General features: G+C 42.2%; 1 protein-coding gene across 10 annotated transcripts in view; it reads left to right on the top strand.

The window, feature by feature from the left end:
- The window catches only part of LOC145350939 (echinoderm microtubule-associated protein-like 6), a 394,618-nt gene that overhangs the window by 100,989 nt on the left and 270,320 nt on the right, over positions 1 to 23,309 (top strand). For 9 of the 10 annotated variants that reach the window (XR_013888268.1, XM_080200440.1, XM_080200441.1 and 6 more), the window contains 3 exons: positions 5,190 to 5,325; positions 5,504 to 5,705; positions 20,616 to 20,753. Coding sequence is in view for 9 of the 10 variants with exons in the window: in XM_080200440.1 (XP_080056566.1) it covers positions 5,190 to 5,325; positions 5,504 to 5,705; positions 20,616 to 20,753 (476 nt within the window). In the remaining variant the exon portion in view is untranslated. Of the gene's footprint in view, positions 1 to 5,189; positions 5,326 to 5,503; positions 5,706 to 17,831; positions 17,932 to 20,615; positions 20,754 to 23,309 lie in introns of those variants that run through there. The other variant, XM_080200442.1, reaches the window with a different exon arrangement.

Below are 23,309 nucleotides of genomic sequence, written 5' to 3'. Positions count from 1 at the left end.
AAGTCTTCCTTTGATCTCTAACAATCAAATCACCCAGGTTTACTGTCAGACAGACTTCAGACTGTTCTTTTATCCTAAGTTTAAATACAGTCACATAAACATCATAATTGCAACAATCTGGATTAACAAGCTAGTATCAGTAATGTTGAATATGAAACTATTGCTCAAAAACTGATAAGGTTCATTAATGTCCTTTATAAAAGGAAATCTGTGTCCTTACTGAGCCTGGCCTGTACATGTCACCAACCCATAGCAATGTGATTGACTTTTAATTGTTCTTTGAAATGGCCTAGCAAGCTGCTCATTTGTGTTTAAGAAGGTGGCGCACTGCCATCTAGCTAAAGGCCTTTAAAACTGGGCCTTGCTAAAAACATCCACATCTTGTGAATTAATAGAAACATAAAAGCAGCAATTATCATGATTTTTTGTTGATATTAGAAAGATTACTTATAGAGAAGATATTTATGTTGACGGTTCAATTTAGTAACTGCCCACTTCTGATCATTTTTGAGGTTTTAAAATTGTTATATAAATAAAAGCATGATTATGTTGGAGTTATTTTATGAACAAACCTTTACTCATTAATTGCATTTTATGTTTGGAAAGATTGGTGCTGTGGGCCAGTAAGATTGAATACGGAATGAAAAGTCAGGTTTGCACCCAGTTTCTAGCCGTATGCAGAGTTACCAGCAGCTTTGCCGGCAGGATCGGCTTCACGCCCAAAAAGGATGCAAAGCCAATTTAACTATTAATGACATGCTTTCCATGTCATTAATGAGTCCTGCATGGCATCGCATGGCATGGCTTCATTTGCATTTACCTCCATGCCAATCGATCCTCACAACGGTGAGTATCATAACTGGTCTTCAACAGTGAAGACCAGATGTGATGGCTTCAATGGGGGGATCGGAGGACATTCAAGCCCCTGGATAGTCAATGGCATGGCTGAGCAGAGCCTGTGGGACAGTGTGAGCCTGGCAGTGCCCACTGTCACCCTGGCACTGCCCACCTAGCACTGTAAATGTGCAGGGCAGTGCCAAGGGAATGAGGTCTAAGTGGGAGTAGGGCATGTGGGGATGATATTATGATGGGGGAGGCAAGGGGGGAATTCTGCAGGGGAGGCAAGGAAGGATGTCTGCAGGGAGGAGCTCCATGGGTTGTCACTGTGGAGGGGCAAGGCAGGTGGGATGCTCTGTGGCAGGGACTACTGCAGTGGGGAAGCACTTGGGGTGCTATGTGGGGGGAGGAGCTCTGCAGACAGGGTATGTGGGGGGGGTGGTGACTGGTGGGATAGGGTATGCAAAAGGGGGTGATTAGCAGAAGGTATGCAATGGTGGTGATCTGGGGAGGTTATGCAAGGGGGGTGATCGTGGAGGCGGCTACAGATGATTGGCAGGAGGTTTGTGGGGGGAGATCAGCACGGAGGTCGTGCAGGGTGGACTGCAGAAGGGGTCATGATGAGGGACTCATTGGGAGTGTTCTGATGTCAGCAACTTGTGTTTCCATGGGGGATTCACAATGGCACTGATGATTTGGTGGAATAGCCACAGCGGCGAAGCTCGTTGGCATGTGGGGATTGTGGAGGGTTGGTGACAGGACTTCTCCCAGTTCACTGATGCACCTGCGCAATTGTGCCCCAAACAAAATCATGGGTAATTGTTTCAAGGAAAAACATAAAGGTGAAAATATTTGTTAATAGGGATAAATTGAGGGAGATATATCTGGGGTGCATTATGAGCTGCCAATTGATCAGAAATGAAAGCTGGCAGGTACCAAATATGGCCACTTTGCTTTTCATTCTCCTAATCTTCAAGGCTGTTAAATTCTGCTCACAGAAATACTGCATGGCTAAAATCTCCTTCTTTGTGTTATTGGAGACCTATATGCCCCTGATCACAGATTACCCACCATTTTTCAACAGGACCAAGGTTCAGTGCTCATAAAATCCTAAAAATATCATCTCAGCATTGACACCTGTCTGCCATTCCATTAAACTATGTCCGCTTGAAATATTTCACAGTCCTTTTTTTTGTTCCTAGGTGCGCTACTTTTGTTGCATTAGTAAACTTTGCATGTCCAAAATAACTATGTATACAGAGGTTATAAATTGACACTTACTATGAGAGGTGAAAGGCAAAATGGAAAGGTGCTTGGGAAAGCAAAAGTGAGAATAGAAGAGGAAATGAATGGCGGAATGAAAAAGGAGCACAGGAGGGTGAGGATGGCGTCAAAGTACCAGCGACTGGAAAATTCAACCAGTAAGAGAGTTGAGGAAGCTTACTTTAGATTTGTGCTAGTCAGTAAGATGGGGGAGGGGGCACAAAGGGGAGGGTGGGGGGTGACTGGCATTGAACCATTGGATAATCAACAATTGTGAAAGGTCAGTATGAGGCAATGGGAAGAACAGTTGTTTTTCTTGGCAATTACAGTTGGGAGAAATATATAAAGGAAATGAGATGAAGGTGGAACTACAGGCTGTGACTAAAAGCTGGGTTGCAGATGCTGTCAGCAGTGAACGGATTAGAATTTTTATATGGTGATGGGAGAGCTGAGTCTAACCAAGTCATACTGTCCATTAGTGATATGTCCACTTTTTCTGCTCTGCCAGGGAAGAGGTCGTGGTCTGGGGAAGTATGAACAATGGGCAGATTCTTATGCGCTTTAAAAAAGTATCATGGGGTGAAACCATTTCTGCCCGGGTATATCCAGGGTGCATGTGGTCCTTAATTATGCTGGCTGCTTTGCTGACGCAGCTGGAAGCGTAAACAGAGTGAATGGATGGGAGGCTGGTTTGCGTGATGGATTGGGCTACGTTCACGACCTTTTGTAATTTCATGCGGCCTTGGGCAGAGCAGGTGCCATATCAAGCTGTGAAACAACCAGAAAGAATGCTTTCTCTGGTGCATCTGTTAAAGTTGGTGAGAGTCGTAGTTGACTTGCCAAATTTCCTTAGTCTTCTGAGAAAGTAGATGCATTAGTGGGCTTTCTTAACTATAGTGTCAGCATGGTGGGGACCAAGACAGGTTGTTGGTAATCTGGACACCTAAAAATGTGAAGCTCTTGACCATTTCTACTTCATTCCCATTAACTTAGACAGGGGCACTTTCTATACTATGCTTCCTGAAGTCGATGACAATCTTTTTCATTTTGTTGACATTGAGGGAAAGACATTGGTGTCACACCAGTTCACCAGATTCTATATCTCGTTTCTGTACTCTGTCTTGTCATTATTTGAGATCTGACCCACTATGGTGGTGTCATCAGCAAACTTGAAAATCAAGTTGGAGAGGGATTTGGCCACACAGTGGTGTATAAGGAATATAGTAGGGGGCTGAGGACACAACTTTGTGGGGCACCGGTGTTGAGGATGATTGTGGAGGAGGTGTTGTTGCCGATTGTGGCCTGTGGTTAGCAAGTTCAGGGTCCATTCACAGAGGGAGGAACTGAGACCCAAGCCACAGAGTTTGGAGATGAGTTTCATAGGAATAATAGTGTTGAAGGCTCAGCTGCAGTCAAGAAATAGGAAACTGACATAGCTGTCCTTGTTACCTTGGTGTTCCAGGATTGAATGCAGGGTCAAGGAGATGGACTGTTGCAGCGGTAGGCAAACTGTAGTAGATCCAGACAATCTGGGAGCCTGGAATTGATTTGTGCCATGAATAACCTTTCGAAGCACTTCATAATAATGGATGCCAGAGCCACCGAGCAATAGTCATTAAGGCATGCTGTGTGGCATTTCGTTGGTACCGGGATGATGGTCATCTTCTTGAAGCAGATAGGGATCTCAGATTGTTGTAAAGAGAAGTTGAAGATGTCTGCGAATACCCCTGCCAGCTGATCCATGCAGGATCTGAGTGCTCATCTGTGTATCCCATCCGGGCCAGTCATTTTCCATGGGTTGACCTTTGAGAAGGCTGCTCTGACATCGGCAATAGTGACCTCAGGTACAGGTTCATCCGAGGCTTCCGGGGTGTAGGGCATGCTCTTGCTGAAACTGGAGGCCTAATCCATAGGCCTGCAGACTTGAAATGAGGGGTGCACTGCTGGTGCAGGAGGGGAACCAGGAGGGATCTCCATCTTGAGGCACTTTTTGAAAGGTGTTAACTTCCTTTAGATGAAACTGTGCTGCAGATATCAGGCTAATCCTGTGCAACCGTTCTGAAACAGACCTTGCTGCCAGCAGACCCCTCTTGCAACCTGCAGCAGGGCTATGTCCTCACTGGGTAGCCTGGTTGCAGTTGCAAACATCCCGATGGTGTGTCCAATCTATCTGCAATGGGGCACTTAATTATTCAAATCGGCTGCCCATCACATGCTAAGTGGGTAACTGCTATCTTTGATGACCCACCTCTGGAAGATTGCCAGGAGGTGGGAACTTGTGGAGCGCTGATCCATTCTATCATATCAGAGTTTCCACCTGGTCCTGTCTTCAAGTCGACCTCCATTGGATTACTGAAATTCTGTCCACTGTATGAAGAATTTCCTTTGTTACTCATTTCAATGGAAGGCTGACAATTTCACTTTTTTCAGGGCTTCAGCATCTGATTGCTTCAACAATTGCTTGCTTAGACTTGATGTCTTTCAACTGTTGATGTTCATGTATATTTGACATCAGGCACTTTTTTAATCTGAACTATTTCATTAATTTTTTTCTGGGTTTTTCTTTAGGACTCGTTTTGTATTCCTATTCCACTTAATTCTCCTTTGTTTTCTTTACTCTTGTTTTAGGAGCTGTCCATATTGAATTTCACTTTTGATAATTCTGCAGTTTTTAACCATGCCACTTTCCCATCTTTGAAATTCTGATACCTCTCATCATTTCAATATTTTACAGATTCATGTTTTTATTGTTGTTAAAGATTATCTAATACTGTAAAAGCAGAGAATGGCAATTTAAATTATCTAAGTTTCAACTACAAAAATATTCTTTTAAATGGTTGAATTCTAAGTGTTTTTGCTAATCATCACTTACTATATGAATTTGTAGGATAAGCTAATTTGTCTAGGACTATAGAGTTTGTGGGGAATAGCAAAGGATTGATGTTTTAATGTGGTCAAATCTCCAACCTGTGTTCTTTTAGAGTATTGCAGGAATTTACCCCAGTGTCCAGTGAAGTGCTGTGACATTCCAGTTTAAAGTATCAATTACATAAATTGCCTATTCAATTTAATTTTTTAAATCTTGCTAGGCGGGCATATTCAGTATGTATGCTTGTGAAGAAGGTTTTGCTACTGGAGGGAGAGATGGATGCATCCGACTATGGGATACAGATTTCAAACCAATCACAAAAATTGATCTTCGCGAGACTGATCAGGGTTACAAAGGTATTCTTCTTTTGTGTTGGGTGCTGTTGACATGTGCTCTAGAATGTGACTTGAATACCTTTTGAACACTCGCAAAACATCTCAGCAAGTTATTGTTTTTAATCTGTAACTTTCTCATATTCATCTTAATAATTGTGATACCAGAGTAGCAATCAACTTGCTTTAATTTTTTTTAAAGGTTTGTCTATCCGAAGTGTTTGTTGGAAAGCAGACCGCATTCTGGCAGGAACGCAAGACAGTGAAATATTTGAAGTGATGGTTCGAGAGCGAGATAAACCTCTCCTGATAATGCAGGGCCACTGTGAAGGGGAGCTCTGGGGGTTGGCAGCCCATCCTAAGAAACCATTGGTTGTCACAGGCAGCGATGATCGATCTGTTCGGTTAGTGTTTTCATACTTTGAAATTTTAGGCTTTTTTTCTTCCATTAAGTTGCATTTAATTTATTTTTGTATTGTTAACTACTATCAGAAAAAGTAGAATTTTAATGCATCTATTTGCCAGTCATCCTTAAACCAAAATATTGTAATTATGTTACACATTAACTAATTCAGTTTCCAGTGGGTTGCTTCTTTTCTACTTCCTTACTGGGTAACTTCTAATCCCAGAACATCTCTCACTGTGAGGATTACACTGTAGATTTCCTCTTCTGTCTCCAAGCTAAGTAAACCTTCAGCCTCTCTTAACATCTTAATCTGAGCATGAACTCCCACATGCATTCTGCATGGTAAACAATAGAATCAGTATTTTCACTGCCTAAGGCCAAGCTATTTCTATCTTCATGCTCTTTACCTCTTAGTTGATGCAGACCAAAGACAAAACTACAACTCTTATCTGTGTGTTTGATACACACTAATCCTCATTTAGCATTGCCCAATTTTACGTCGTTTCACTTTAACGTCGGGAAATTTACAGGGCCTGTAATCTTGTTGCGCCTTGTGAGATTTGTGTTAATGCATTTCCTGTAAGACCTACTTGTGCAATTTTACAGAGTCCTCTCCCCAGTTCCTGAGTTGTGGCCCCTTCCTCCTTGCCTGCTGAGCTCCTTGGGTGGCATTGCTCAGGTGGCCTGATCTCCCAGTGTACTGGGAGATCTCCTGCCTCAATGGACCTCGGGACCACCACTCTCCCTCCCCCACCAATCTCCATCCCTGCAGAGCTTCCCCCACCTTCCCTTTCTGACCACCCCTGACTGCAGGGTTCCACACCACCCCCCCCACCTCCCCGCCCCACTCCACACCACCACATCTAGTCCCAGCTGTGTTTCTCGCCATTGAGAAGCTTGACTGGCAAACAGTTAAGTTCAAGTGCATTTGGGAGATACTGTCTGGGGTTCACTAAAGATATGCAAAACATGTCATTAATATTGAAATTGGCTTCCTGCCTTTTTGGGCATGAAGCTGATTTCACTGGCAAAACAGGGCTGGTATATTCTGGGGAGATGAGCAACCAGGCATGTTTCTGATTTTTTTTTGTCTCTCACACAATCATACCACCTCATCTTGCCGATTAAGCGGGAATAGGTTGCAAGGTCGTACCTAGCATCTCACTGCCACTACTTAAATAAGAATGTGCAATAAATGCTGGCATAGCCAGCAATGTGAAAGAGCAAAACAAAAGAATACCAGTGATCATCTTCAGCCTGATTTGCAGATGTAAGGTAAGAGACAAATTAACATTAGACACTGTTTGACATCACAATTTGCCCACTCTGCACACTTCCAGTGGAAAAACTGCAGGCCCTCACTAACTCCCTTATAGCTAGGGTACGTGCTCTGTTGTGGTTGGAAGTTATAATTTTTAGAGTTTTGGGCAACTGTTATGGACTCAGATTTCATGGCCACTTGTTTGGTGTGTTGATAATTTTACATGGATAACTCAGTAAATGCATTTCAGTGGGGGCAATACAGAATGTTCTGATAAACATGTCCGTCCCTTTAGATAAGTAAATAAGTAATAGCTAAAGTGCTGTGCATTTGTCCTTTTGTGATGTAGTTATAAGTGTCTTTTTAAAAAATGCAGTAAATCTCAATACATTACAAAGCAATTTAAAACAACTGATCACTATTAAGTTTAATCATAGTAGGCAATTTCTAGTAGATGCTTTGTGCCCAGCAAGGTTGCCCAAATATTAAAGAAACAATGAGATATTCTGGTTACTGATTGAGGCAGTTGTTTTAAACAGGATATTTGGAGAACTCTCTGCTCTTCTTCAGGTAGTGACATGTTGGCCTAGATTTTTTCACATAATTAACTGAGAAGAGAATACAACAGAGATCCAATACATCGATTCCCTTCTACCCCATATCACCTGTGGACTCTTTCACTAGGAGGCTCACCACTGAGTGGCATCAGGTGCGATGGGTCTTCCCAAAAGAGCAGTAAGCGGGGCTTCCTCTGCTTTGTAGCTAACATTATTGGCACCCATCACCTCCAACATTATCAACCCTAGGTTTCTATGTCCTGCAAATGCAACCATGGGGATGATTTTCCAAAACAAAAACTTAAGTGCCCAACAGGAGATATTCCAGCCTGATTTTTGGGTGCACTTACTCAGTTCAACTTTGGCACTTTGTGCATCACAGAATTTACCAGGAATTCATGCCAGTAAAAGGGTGGCTGAGCCTAATTCCCCCGAGAGCCTGGCATCGGCTTGCTAAGCAGGCCATTGCGCATGCGCCAGTCTCCAAATGAGCACGTGTGCGCTGACTGCCCCTCATCGCCAGCTTCCCGATCACCGGCCTCCTGATGGTTTGCCCGACCATTCCTATCCTTGGCTATCCCCAATCACCCCTTCCCTGCGTGCTTCACTGATAGCTGTGGCAGAGTGCGCAGCAGTCCCGTCCTAGCCGTCCCCTTCCTCCCCACCCCCACCCAGCACCACCAGTCAGCCTGCCCCTGATCTGGCAGGGCCAGGACGTTTGGGCAGTGCCAGTGTGCCCACTGGGCACTACAGTGCTGGGCTGGGAGTCCCAGGCTGGTAAAGCCCAAGGAGTACCCCCAAAGGCCTCATTTGCCTCTGCCCTTATCAGCGAGGCCATCACGCCTGGACCCCATTAATGAGAACCAGCTTTAATCCCCGCTGATGGGAACCTCCCTTGGAGGAGTGGGAAACATTAGCGAGCCCAGACGGTAACGTCCCGAGCTCGATAATGACATGGAAATGAAGGTTTAAATGTTGTAATCAGCCTCACACTGTTTTCCGGTGCGAGGCTGATTACATCATAAAAATAGCCTAGGGAATTCACAATTGACTGGATGCTAGTCGCCAATCCTGCTTCAGCCTTCCTGCTTGCATTTCCTGGCCTGCTGAGCTGCTTGACTAATGCAGCAGGCTGGGAAAATCAACCGCACAAGTTCTTCCTTCATGTAATTCACTTGTATTTTGGAGTTTATGTTAACATCTTATTTACTCAAGATAAAAATTCACATTCAACAAGAAAGCTTGTGAATGTTGTTTGTTCTGCAATCATTTAGTTCAATGAAAATCAAGTTGAGGGCAACCTACTGACATGGCTGGAAAATTGGTTGAGTGGCTGCTGACAGAAGGTAAGGGTAATGAATAGGTACTCAAATGAACGGGATGTGACGAGTGTGGAGCCTCAATTGTTCACATTATTTATTCACAATTTGGATAATGGCATAAGAAGTCATATATCTAAGTTTGTTGATGGCACAATGTTAGGCGGCATTGTGAACAGTGTAGGTTATAGCATAAAATGAAAAAAGGATATTGATGGACTGATAGGTAAATGGGCAAAACTGTGGCAGATTAATTTCAATCTAAGAAAGTGTGAGGTTATTCATTTTGGGCCAAAAAAGGACAGATCAGAGTGCTTTCCAGATAGTGGATCAATTTGGAGAATTAGATCAAAAACTAAAAATGCTGGAAAATGTCAGCAGGTCTGATAGCATCTGTGAAGAGAGAATAGAACTAAAGTTTTGAGTCTGGGTTACCCTTCATCAGGACCAAACTAAAATGTTTGCTTTATTCTTTCTCCTGATGACATTTTCCAACATTTTCTTTTTTTGTTTCAGATTTCAGCATCCGTAATACTTTGTTTTTATCAGGGAATTAAAGTTCCAATAGATCCTATTTTGCCGGTGCAATTGCTTCTCTGCTTTATGACTAAGATCAAGCATAGGATCAAGCATAAGATCAGGTGTATTGCCTTGTCAGCTTGGATGTAGCATGTCTCTCTTGTGGGCACCGTGAATTGGATTCAATTTGAAATTGAATTGATTTTTAGAGCAAACAAGGAGATGGATTCAGATTCTTTCCCTGCCCCACTGTGGGTATTGGCTTTGTTAAGCATTTATGCTGGACCTGCAGTGGTTTAACTAGCTATTATAAACTTACATAGAACCAGGAGGAAATACATCAGTACTACAGATTACTACTAGCTTGGGTTCATCCTGCACCTCTCCCAAATTCCACGCAGGAAAAATGATGGATAATTTTAAAAATAGGCCATTTAAGAATGAATGAATTTTTTCACACAATGGATAGTGAAAATCTGATACCCTGCTCCATAAATAGCTGTAGATGTTTGGTTGATTGAAATATTTAAGTTTTTTTCAATATTTAGGGACCTAAGTTTAGAGTCATATGATGACGCTGTAATGTGGTTTTGGCACACTTTATTCTTATGGAGCATTCTACTGTTCTTGGCCATATAAAAATCGATTTAAACTTACCAATTTTGGTTTCTTTGGCTGGCATGTGCTGTCCAGTTGTCTCAAAATTGCAACGGAGGCTTTATGTTCTTTGTTGGGCTCCAATTTCCATACTAAAAACAAACCAGCCTTCTGGTTTTCCAGGCAACGTGGTTTTGTAAAGGGGAGGTCGTGTTTCACTAACTTGATCGAGTTTTTTGAGGAAGTGATGAAGATGATTGATGAGGGTAGGGCAGTGGATGTTGTCTACATGGATTTCAGTAAGGCCTTTAACAAGATCCCCCATAGCAGACTGGTACAGAAGATGAAGTTACATGGGATCAGAGGTGAGTTGGCAAGGTGGATACAAAACTGGCTCGGTCAAAGAAAACAGAGAGTAGCAGTGGAAGGGTGCGTTTCTGAATGGAGGGCCATAACAAGTGGCATCCCTCAGGGATCAGTGCTGGGACCTTTGTTGTTTGTAATATATATAAGTGATTTGGAGGAAAATGTAACTGGTTTGATTAGTAAGCTTGTACTCGACACAAAGGTTGGTGGATTTGAAGATAGCGATGAGGACCATCAGAGGATGCAGCAGGATATAGATCAGTTGCAGACTAGGATGGAGAGATGGCAGACGGAGTTTAATCCGGACAAATTGAGATAATGCATTTTGGAAGGCCTAATACAGATAGGAAATACATGGTAAATAGCAGAACCCTTAGAGTATTGGTAGGTAAAGGGATCTGGGTGTACAGGTACACAGGTCATTGAAAGTGGCATTGCAGGTGGAGAAGGTAGTCAAGAAGGCATACGGCATGCTTGCCTTCATTGGTTGGGGCATTGAGTTTAAAAATTGACAAGTCATGTTGCAGTTTTATAGAACCTTAGTTAGGCCGCACTTTGAACATAGTGTTCAGTTCTGCCACACTACCAGAAGGATTGGAGGCTTTGGAGAGGCTACAGAAAAGATTTACCAGGATATTGCCTGATATGGAGGGCATTAGCTATGGGGAGAGGTTGAAGAAACTTGGTTTGTTCTCACTGGAATGACAGAGATTGAGGGGCGACCCAGTAGAAGTCTACAAGATTGAGAGGCATGGACAGAGTGGATCGTCAGAAATTTTTTCCCAGGGTGGAAGAGTCAATTACTAGGGGGCACAGGTTTAAGGTGTGAGGAGCAAGGTTTAAAGGAAATGTATGAGGCAGATTTTTTACACAGAGGATGGTGGCTGCCGGGAGAGGTTGTGGAAGCGGATATGGTAGTGACTTTTAAGAGGAATCTTGACAAATACTTGAATAGAATGGGAATAGAGGGATATGGTACCTGGAAGGGTAGGGGGTTTTAGTTAAGTCAGGCAGCATAGTCGGTGCAGGCTTGGAGGGCCAAACAGCCTGTTCATGTGCTGTAATTTTCTTTGTTCCTTATTCTTTTTCTGGTTGTCCAATGGTAGACTGCATTTTTGTGCACTGTTTTTTGAACGCATTGATATTCTTTCTTTCATGCAGCATCACTGAAAGACTGACATACTCAAGGGTGCTTCTGAAGAATGTTTCAGCAAAATATAAATTAAAAGCCTTGCCACATACATCTTCCAAAGGTATCAATTTCAAGTTATTGTAAAACAACCTAGCTGTGTGATACGCAATCACTTAATGACAGCTAGGTTGGCTTGCAGGCTGTGCACAGGTGTCATTGGCGACTTTAGGTTTGCTGTCACAGCTTTGTCTGCAGAATGAACATCTCTTTACCCTGGATTTGTTTGCCCCGGATTTGTTTGTGTGTTATATGCATTTAGACACCAGTGAATAGGCACAGAGCATCTCTTGTTCAATCTTTTATAGATTCTCTTTTTCCAAACAAGCGGAAGGAGTGTTTTCAGAGATTATGTATTATGCTGACTTTCAGGTGGAGGGTTTCCTCTCTTAATTATGGCCCAGCTGACATAAAGACTCATGGGGACAAGTACTCTGGTAAAAGACTTTTCTTTATTTTCCAACCTTGGTCAACATACAAGGGAAGGAGATTTGGAGCAGTTCCAAATCACTCTGAAATTACATCACTCTTCGTACCACAATTACACAGTTTTCAAAAGTCATCTACCACCTCTTGCTCATCCCAGCCAAGTATGAGCCAATCACTATTAATATAGATGACTTACCTTGGCCAGTAACATTTACCTTCTGACAGCATGGGACTACGTGATTAGTTTGTGAACTTCAAAATTCATTGTCACAGCCCCCTGATAATTTCCAGACCCTCTTATCTGGTGCAATGTATGTCCCATTAATTAGAACTATCTGGGACCCCTGGTGTGTCCTTGGTTTAATGTGTATCATAGAATCATAGAAACCCTACAGTGCAGAAACAGGCCATTTGGCCCATCAAGTTTGTACCGACCACAATCCCACCCAGACCCTATCCCCTGCTAATTACCTGCTAATCCCTCTAACCTACGCATCTCAGGACTCTTAAGGGGCAATTTTTAGCATGGCCAATCAACCTAACCCGCACATCTTTGGACCGTAGGAGGAAACCAGAGCACCCAGAAGAAACCCACACAGACATGAGGAGAATGTGCAAACTCCACACAGACAGTGACCCAAACTGGGAATCAAACCCAGATCCCTGAAGCTGTGAAGCAACAGTGCTAACCACTGTGCTTCCATGCCGCCCCAATCCTTTCCTAATCCTAATTCTTTTCATTAGGACTGTCTAGAGGCGTTGATAAGAGTTGCTTTTGCTTTTGCTCAGTAGTTGCATTGTTCCGAGGAATGTGATTCAAGTTACTTAATCACATCCCATCATGCCTGACAGGCATTGTGCCACTAACCAAGGTATATGCTTTTAATACAGAATACGTTTCTCACAGTGGTTATAGGTGCCCCTATGCAAACAGCATTTTTCAGGCACTTTGTAACTTCTCTATACTCTATTCACTCTAATCTACCCTGATCTGTTAGTCTTTTAATTCTAGGTTATTCTGAATTCCCTCTCACACATGCCAATCTGTAGGAGTCTCAAAGGAGAAATCGTTTGGTTTTAATAACCCTGTTGAAAGTAATGATTTTCAACAATTGGTGATTCAGAGAATCTACATTCAGGCGAGAAGAAACAAAGTAAAAATGACTATCAACTATCAATGAATAGCTAAAATATGTGTAACTAATATTACAATGCCTATTCCATGATCTCAAATATATATACCATTGTTAAACAACCATGGAAGTTATTTCACAGAGAATGTGATGCCCTGCATGTCAGAATATCTGGAGGACTGAAACAACCCTAAGTTTTGCCCAAATGGCATATGTGCTTTGTTGAAGTGGGTGGTTTCACCAATATTAACAGAAATGCATCAGATCACAAAGGCAACAGTCCTATAGGGTGAAATGCCCATCCATTTTCCTTTCCAGATGCCATTTTGCACTGCTATACTATTATGCCTTGGGAAAAGCATACAATAATCCTCACTTTTAAAACAAACTGTTCTCCATGGAATCATCTGGATCTGACTTTTTAAAATAGATAATGATAGGCTGCAAAAGATGCCTGTGGATGCAAAAACTGCCATGCTGTCCTGAAAGAACACATTCCAGACTGGAGGTGTCTCTACCCCTCTCCTGAAACCATGGTATTTACTGACAAGAATGGGTTGTTCGGATACCAAGATAATGATAGTCTCAAATTCCTAGTCTCAATATTCCTTGGGTGAATATCTATGAACAACAATCCAGGTTGTGGCTAATCAATTTAAGATCAATACCATATTTGGAAGAAACTGGTGCGAAACCAATAGTAAGACAGCCAAGTTGGTCTCCCTATTTAAATCTTCAAATGCCATTTGCACAAAAACATAAATTAATAGCAGTGACAGAAAGTGCAGAAACACCTATGGATTAGAAGATGCCACAATGCAAAGTCTGTTCCTTTTCAAGTTCACCAAAGCAGCAAGTAGATTTCCTGCAAACAAGACTACAAGTTATGGACAAAGAAATTGACAAGTTGCAGAAAAAGGCTTTGGATTTTAAAAAAAAGGTAGGATCTGGCCAAGGTAGATTGGAACAAGTTACTTGTGGGGAAATTGACAGAAGATTGGTGGAAAGGCAAATTGTGCGGAGGGTGTGGAGAGTCTGCAGGAGGATCTAGATAGGCTGGACGAATGGGCCAGGAACTGGCAAATGGAATTTAATGTTGGCAAATGTGAGGTTGTCCACTTTGGTAGGAATAATGGTAGGAAGGACTATTACTTACGTGGTGAAAAACTGCAGCATGCGACGGTGCAGTGGGACCTCGGGGTCCTTGTGCATGAGTCGCAAAAACCCAGCCTGCAGGTGCAGCAGGTGGTCAGGAAGGCAAATGGGATGCTGGTCTTCATAGCGAGGGGGATTGAATATAAAAGTAGGGAGGTCTTGTTGCAGCTGTATAGGGCACTGGTGAGGCTGCAGCTGGAGTACTGTGTGCAGTTTTGGTTGCCACATTTACGCAAGGATATTTCAGCCTTGGAGGGAGTGCAGAGGAGGTTTACTAGGCTGATTCCGGAGTTGAGGGGGTTGAACTATGAGGAGAGGCTGAATAAACTAGGCTTGTACTCGTTGGAGTTTAGAAGAATGAGGGGAGATCTCATTGAGACATATAAGATGATGAATAGGATGGATAGGATAGAGGTGGAGAGGCTCTTCCCGCTCAGAAAGGGCAGTAGGACTAGAGGGCATAGCCTCAAGATAAAGGGGGGGCGGTTTAGAACGGAGTTGAGGAGGAACTTCTTCACTCAAAGGGTGGTGAATCTCTGGAATTCTCTGCCCGTTGAAGTGGTGGAGGCTGCCTCGCTAAATATTTTTAAGACGCGGGTTGATAGGTTTTTGATAGGCAAGGGGATTAAGGGTTATGGGGAGAGGGCTGGAATGTGGAACTGAGCCACGACAGATCAGCCATGATCTTATTGAATGGCGGGGCAGGCTCGAAGGGCTAGATGGCCTACTCCTGCTCCTATTTCTTATGTTCTTATGTTCTAAGAGCAATGAGTTTTTGATAAGAGAGGGGATTAAGGGTTATGGGGAGAGGGCGGGAAAGTGGAACTGAGCCACGACAGATCAGCCATGATCTTATTGAATGGCGGGGCAGGCTCGAAGGGCCAGATGGCCTACTCCTGCTCCTATTTCTTATGTTCTTATGTTCTTATGTTCTTAATGGGGGGCATTCAAAGATGAAATGGGGAGGGTACTGGCCCAATGTGTTCCTTCTAGGGTAATATGAAAGTGTAACAAACCCAGAGAGCCATGGATGACCAGAGACATTCAGGATACAATGAGAAGGAAAAGAGAGGTGTTTAACAAGTATAAAAGGAATAAGTCTGTGGGCGCATTAGTGGAGTAAAGAAAGTGCAGGATGGAGCTTAAAAAATTAATTAGGAGAACAGAGTGGATATGAGAAAGCTCTGGGCTGTAAAAGTAGGGAAAACCCTAAGGTATTCTGTAAGTATATCAAAGGGAAGAGGATAACCAGGGAAAGAGTAGGCCCCATTAAGGATCAGGGGGGGAATCTGTGGATGGAGGCAAGGGACATTGGTGGAATGTTAAATGAATATTTCACATCTGTCTTCACCTATGAGAATGAAATGGTAATTAGGAACTCAGGGAGAAAGACTGTGAGGCTCTAGCGAAAATTATCATAGTGAATGACGAGGTATTAGAAGTATTGGCAGCCTTAAAAGTGGACAAATCTCCAGGTCCGGGTGAATTGTGTCTTTGACTGTTGTGGGAGGCAAGGGAGGAAATTGTGGGGGCTCTGACCCAAATTCTTAATTCCTCCCTGCCATGGGGAGATGCCAGAGGACTGGAGAACAGCCAGTGTGGTCCCACTATTTCAGAAAGATTGTAGAGTCAAGCCAAGGAACTACAGACCTGTGAGTCTCATGTTTGTGATTGGGATACCACTGGAGAAGATTCTGAAGGAGAGAATCTATCTTTATTTGGAGAGGCAAGGTTTGTTCAGGGTTTGTCAGCATGGTTTTGTCAGAAGGAGGATATGCCTAACAAATTTGATTGAATTTTTTGAGTATGTAACCAAGTGTGTGGATGAGGGTAGTACTGTTGATATATTTTACATGGATTTCAGCAAAGCCTTTGACAATTCCTGCGTGGGAGACTTAATAAGGAGGCAAATGCACATGGGATACAGGATAATCTGATAAAGTGGATTCATAATTGGCTTAGCACTAGGAGACGGAGGGTGATGACAGATAGCTCACTGACTAAGGTCACTGAGCAGTGGCGTACCACAGAGTGTTGGACCCCCTATTGTTCATCATTTATATCAATGAATATTACATAGATGACTATGTGGGCAGTAGGATCAATAAGTTTGCTGATGACACAAAGATTGGCTGGGTGGTTAACAGTGTGGTTGAGTGTCTTGGGTTACAGGAAGATATAGATGAGGTAGTTAAATGAGTGGATAAGTGGCAGATGGAATTTAACCCTGAAAAGTGTGAGGTGATACACTTTGGAAGGAGTAATTTGACAAGGAAGTATCCTATGAAATGTCTGACATTAGGAAGTTCCGAAGAACAAAGGGACCTTGGCATGTTTGACAGTAGATCTCTGAAGGCAGCGAGGCAGGTTAATAGGGTGGTGAAAAAGACATGTGGCACATTCGTCTTCATCAATTGGGGTACAGTTTACAAAAGCGAGGATGCATGATGGAGTTGTATAGATCTTTGGTGAGGCCACAGCAGGAGAACTGCGTGCAGTTCTTGTTGCCACATTATGGGAAGGATGTGAATGCACTGGAAGGGTGCAGAGGGGATTCAGCAGGATATTGCCTGGGATGGGACATTTAAGTTATAAAGAGACATTTGATAGACTTGGGTTGTTTTCTCTGGAGCTGAGAAGACTGAGGGGGCAACCTTTTTAAGGTGCTCAAGATTATGAGGGGTATCTACAGGGTGAATACGGAGCAGCTATTCCCCTTAGTTGAAGGGTCAGTTACGAGGGGACACAAGTTAAAAGTGAGAGGTGGGAGGTTTAGGGGGGATTTGAGGAAAACCTTTTTACCCAGGAGGTTGTAATGGTCTGTAATGCACTGCCTGAGAGGGTGGCGGAGGCAGGATGCCTCACATCCTTTTAAAAAGTACCTGGATGTGTACTTGGCACGCCATGACATTCAAGGCTATGGGCCAAGTGCTGACAAGTGGGATTAGGTGGGCAGGTCAGGGCCTTTCATATTTTGGTGCAGACTCGATGGGCCGAATTATAGTATTCTATAATTCTATGAAGTAACTAACTCCATGACTTGCAGAATGTCCACTTCTTTTATGGTATGTGACTCTGGTATACGACTTTGCTGTTGAATTTGTCTAACTACACTCAAGGAATAAAATGCCTCTTCGTCTTCAGGCCTCCACGGTGGATTTTTCAAGATGAGCCAATCACATGAATTAGAAGCTATTGTTTATAATTTGTAAAAGTGTACTATTAGCTTTTAACTGCATTTTCCTCAAGTGTGTATGTGTGGCTGAGTGAATGGCATTGTTTTACATTTTCAGAGTCAACCTGTAAATAAATAATCCTCCTTGTGGGTTTAAACAAAGTTTGCTGCTGGTTATTCAAGTTGTCCACATACTCAGGAGTTAACAAGCACATATCTTCCTTTCTAAAAATTACAGGCAGTAAGGGCAGGGAACAGAGGTTTTAGTCTCTTATCTCTAATAATCAGTGATTTCATTGTGATCTAATTGGGAATATCAAAAATTAGGTGACTTTTTTGCTCAGCATCTCTTCTGTGCCTGTAAATTTCACTCTGAATTCTCAATGGCTCGTTACTTAATTCCCTGTCCTTTTCCCTCTTTTAGCTCTGTTTTTTGCCTTGAACACTGCTCCAACAAAGCTCAATATAAGCTCTGGAAACAGAAACTCATCTTTTCGTAGGCACGCTGCAGCCTTGATCATTAAGTTGAGTAACTTGTGGTATTGTACACTTCATTTTGGTTACAGTGGAGAATGTTAGTGAAGTAGGGCAGTATGGTCACTGTACAGGGTGGACCGGTTAGTTGATGCTTAAAGTGGATATACCTTGTTAGGACACAATATTGGCAAGGGTGTTTGATGTTGGCTGATTTCTCCTTTTAGGGCCAGTGGGCCCAGTTGTATATTGCCAGCATCTCTTGCTTTACTTTCAGACCTGATTTCTCGACTTTCATGGTTCCAAATATAGTCAGGTGCAGAAATAAAATGGTGGCTGGGTGGAGATCTAGAAACCCCAACATTTTCAGTTGCAACTATTTTCACAAGGGCAGGAAAGATCAGGAACCCTCCACACTACAATCTAAAAGTGGGCGGTACCACTTCTGCATTTTTCATTGAGGTGGTTGCTAATGGAAGCCTTCTGAAATCACACCTAGAGAGTGGTGACGTAAGGCACAAAATGCTGTACCCTGAGTTATATTTATATTTACTAAAATGAGTGTTGAGAGTGCTGTGATTGGAAAAGGTAAATGACATTTAAATAATGTGTGTGTTAAGTTGTTATTTTTGACAACTGGAAGGTTGTCTAATAAAACCACAGATTATAACAATGGAAAATTTTTCAGATGCATCAGAGTGGATTATCCACTGGATACTATGTTACTCTACATTGTAGATGATTGAAATCCTAGATAGCTTGAAAACCAGAGCTGTTTAAACTCTTCCTATTGTTTTCATCTATTCTTTTCAGAAATGCTCAGACGTCTGTTTGGCAATTCGAAAGCTGTGACGTGAGCTTTTGTCTGCCTTCAAAAGCACTCCCCACTAAGGGATTCTGTGGTGCAACTGGCTCAGCTGAGACAAAGGCAGGATCAATATATTGGGGAAAGTTCCTGATTCTCAATTCCTGCCTTCATTTTGAAATTCCGGCCTTGTGTCTCCCATTTTTTCATTTCTATATTGGGTGTTCCTCTCTTAGTTTAGGTATTCTATAATATTTATTTCTATTTTAAGCATTCTTTCCATGTCTGACATAAAGATTACCTTAATCATCTAATCGTTTCCTGTTTTAGTGATTTATGTAAACATTTTAATGATATATTGGGTGAGGCTTTAACTCTTTTAAAACGTACCCATTTACACAGAGTGTAAATCAGACCAACTAATTGGTTTGCAACTCCTGTTTTATTTTACCCGCGATTAAATTCTTGGATTCCTTTTTTCTCTATATGAAGAAAAACAGGACCCCAAAATAATAAATTAACTCTTCCCTGACTGATGCTGACTGATCTGTTCTATACTCAGTACGAAGTCTCACAGCACCAGGTTAAAGTCCAACAGGTTTAATTGGTAGCATAAGCCACTAACTTTCAGAGCGCTGCCTCTTCATCAGGTGAGTGGGATTTCAGTTCACAAACAGGGCATATAAAGACACTGACTCAATTTACAAAATAATGATTGGAATGTGAGTCTTTACAGGTAATTAAGTCTTAAAGGTACAGACAATGTGAGTGGAGAGAGGGTTAAGCATAGGTCAAAAAGATGTGTATTGTCTCCAGCCAGGATAGTTAGTGAATCTTGGCAATTTTGGGTTAGTGTTCTTGGGTTCATGTCACTCTATCTGTAACCCCCATGACTTGCCTGGGCTTACAAAATCTCACTAGCTGTCCTGGTTGGAGACAATATACATCTCTCTAACCTATGTTTAACTCTCTGTTCATTCACATTGTCTATACCTTTAAGACTTGATTACCTGTAAAGACTCGCATTCCAACCATTATTTTGTAAATTGAGTTTTTGTCTTTATATGCCCTGTTTGTGAACTGAAACCCCACTCACCTGATGAAGGGGCAGCGTTCTAAAAGCTAGTGGCTTGTGCTACCAAATAAACCTGTTGGACTTTAACCTGGTGTTGTGAGACTTCTTGCTGTGTTTACTCCAGTCCAATGCCGGCATCTCCACATCCTGTTCTACACTTCCAGGGCTTGAATTTTACTTTTAGGGTTTGTGTGGATGAGCGCAAATAGAAGCAGATTCCTGGCTGAGGTGGCATTGTTAACCCCTTCCCAACCCCACCAGGATGTAACGGGGCTCCTACCATGCAATAACAGGAATGCTATTTGAATATATTTAAATATGACCAGTGAGCCTCCCCACTATAGCGTCTCCCCCACCTCCTTGCCACTGCGCCCTGCAGTGTGATGTCAGATCAGCAGGATTTAAAATGGGGAAGTAGCAAACAGAACCCGATAGGGCACACAGGTAAGTGCAGCCCCAAGGGGGTAGGGGGAGAAGATCATGGGAGGATCAGTGCTGGAGAATTGGACCTCTATTGTGGAGGTTTGGAGTCATGTTGGAGGATTCCAAGGAGGGACTGGTTCATGTCAGTGTCCATGGGATGGTTCCTTTTTTTTTCACATCCCACCTTCTGGATTTCTTTTCCAGATATTTGCTGGGAAAGTGGAAGCGCAGCCAGCAGGCTACACGATGCCTTTTCCACCTGAGTTGACATTTTGGAAAAAAAAGAAAAAAAATCACTCTGTTTCACTCTCCACAGATGCTACCACATCTTCTGTGTTTTTCCGGCATTCTGTTTTTATTTCAGATTTTTAGCATCCACAATATTTTGCTTTTGTAAAGATCTTTACAATTTGATGTTTCATCTCTCTCAGTTTGTGGAGCCTTGTTGACCATGCTCTTATTGCAAGGTGTAACATGGAAGAGGCAGTACGCTCTGTTGCTTTCAGTAGCGATGGATCACAGCTTGCTCTGGGAATGAAGGATGGTTCGTTTACTGTACTCAGAGTCAGGTAAGGAAACATTTTCTTTACTGGTCTCCACTTAAGAAAAATAAACTGAATATGAGTCAGACTCCCATGGATGAATAAAGAAAGAAAAGAACAATTGAGAATTAGGAAAGAAGCAGTCACTAAGTACGTAGACAGCAGAGGAATGCAGGATGAAAAAATATACAAAGTGATGAGGAGAAAAAAATTATGAAATTGAATTATCGAGAACCATAAAACAAAACTGTAAAATATTTTACAGGTGTATTAATAAAACGGAAAAGTGGTATGTAAATATGATAATTGTAACAACAGAGAGATGTTAGAAATTGTTTTCTATTGTAGAAGAGCGAAACTGGAGGCTATCAATGTAAGATGGTCACTAAGAAATCCAATAGGGCATTAAGAAGAAACTTCACTCAGAGTGATGAGACAGTGTGGAGTTTGTACCATAAGGAGTGACAGATGCATTTAAGGGAAGATTACACAAACATGAGAGAAAAAGGAATAGTTGTTAAGGTGGTATGTTTACATGAGAAAATGTGGGAGAAGGCTCAAAGGGAGCATAAATATCAGCATAGACTCGTTGGGCTAACCTGCCATATCTCCAATGTAACACCTTTGTCAAGGTATTGATCCAATTGGTGTCAGTTACTTTTCCTTAAGCTCCAGATTACAACCCTGATCTACTGCTGAGGGTTAGTTTCCATCTGGCCTTTCATGGCAAGAGTGCTGGAGTTCCTGGGACAGCAGTGATTGTCCCTGGTCAGGATTTCAAACTGCCTGTGTGTCTATTCTATAATGGGTCCTTCGGCCCATCTTGTCCATGCCACCCTTTTTTTTAAAAAACCCTAAGTTAATCCCAATTGCCCGTATTTGGTCCATATCCTTCTATGCCCTTGTACCCATATAATTATCTAAATTCTTTTTAAAAGGCAAAATTGTACCCGCCTCTACTACTACCCTTGGCATCTTGTTCCACTCACCACCCTCTGTGAGAAAAAATTGCCCCTCTCGACACTTCTGTATCTCTCCCCTCTCACCTTAAATCTGTGCCCTCTAGTTTTAGGCTCCCTACCTTTGGGAAAAGATATTGACTATCTAGCTGATCTGCACCCCTCATTATTTTATAGACCTCTAAAAGGTCACTCCTTAGCCTCCTATGCTCCAGAGAAAAAAGTCACAGTCTATCCAGCCTCTCCTTATAACTCAATCCATCAAATCCTGGTAGCATCCTAGTAAATCTTTTCTGCACTCTTTTGAGTTTAATAATATTCTTTCTATAATAGGATGACCAGAATTGAACACAGTAATCGAATTGTGGCCTTACCAATGTCTTGTACAATTTCAACAAAACGCCCCAACTCCTGTATTCAGTGTTCTGACCGATGAAACCAAGCATGCCGAATGCCTTCTTCACCACTCTGTCCACCTGTAATTCCACTTTCAAGGAGCTATGAACATGTACCCCTAGATTTTTTTGTTCTGTAACTCTCCCCAGTGCCCTACCATTAACTGAGTAAGTCCTGCCCTGGTTCAGTCTACCAAAATGCATCACCTCGCATTTGTCTAAACTAAACTCCACCTGCCATTTGTCAGCTCACTGGCCCAATTGATCAAAATCCCGTTGCAATTTCTTCACTGTCCACTATGCCACCAATCTTGGTGTCATCTGCAAACTTACTAACCATGCCTCCTATATGTTGGGGAAATTTTAGGAATAGGTAAATTACCTGAATTTATCATAGGAATAAGGGTCTTAGAAGATTCACTTGAATGATTCATGAACTGAGAAAATTGTTCTATGGCAAGGGATTGAATAGACTGGAATTTAGATGAACGATAGGTGATCCAATTGAAACATTAAAATTTTTAAGGGCTTGACGAGATGGACACAGAAAAGAATTCCCCTAGTTGGGATCTGCCATTTAGTATGGAATGGAGGAGAAATCAAATTTGGTAGGAAAAATAAAAAAGTGTTTTGAATGAAGGATTGAAATATTTGCGTTCAAAGGAACTTGGGTGCCCTGATATATGAATCACTCAAAGTTAACATACAAATAGGTCTATTCAATCCCTTGCCATGGGACAATTTTCTCAGCTGATGAACCATTCAAATGTATCTTCTAAGACCCTTGTTCCTAAGTTTTTAATGATAAATTCAGGCAATCTACCTACTACTAATATTTGTTTCATTGGTTGTGAAAAGTATTATGAAGAATTTTGCTCTTTCAAATGATAAGCATGTGGATTTTTTTTACTGGGAGGCACTGAGGTATATAGTGTGGATCAGGGAAATTGAATAGACAATTCTAGGAGTGGACATTAGAGGGGTAATAAGAGTTCATGGGATGGGTTAAATGGCCCCATTTTGTTCCTGTAACTTTTCTTTGTACAAAATCCTTTGAAGGAGAAAAAGAGAAAATGTCATATATGTTTGCATTTATTGTAAGGAAGTTGCAGCATAAGGGTAAGGAAGTCTTACTGCAATTATACAAGTCATTGATGAGACCCCAAATGAAGTACTGTGTATGGTTTTGGACTCCTTATTTAATGGAGGATTATCTTGTTTAGGAGGGG

The sequence above is a fragment of the Carcharhinus amblyrhynchos genome, chromosome 12 (assembly GCF_965287045.1).
Source record: "Carcharhinus amblyrhynchos chromosome 12, sCarAmb.v2.hapA, whole genome shotgun sequence".
In the NCBI taxonomy this organism is placed as follows: domain Eukaryota; kingdom Metazoa; phylum Chordata; class Chondrichthyes; order Carcharhiniformes; family Carcharhinidae; genus Carcharhinus; species Carcharhinus amblyrhynchos.
The sequence above is the reverse complement of the archived record's forward strand: the minus strand, read 5'-3'. Positions and strand labels throughout refer to the sequence as shown.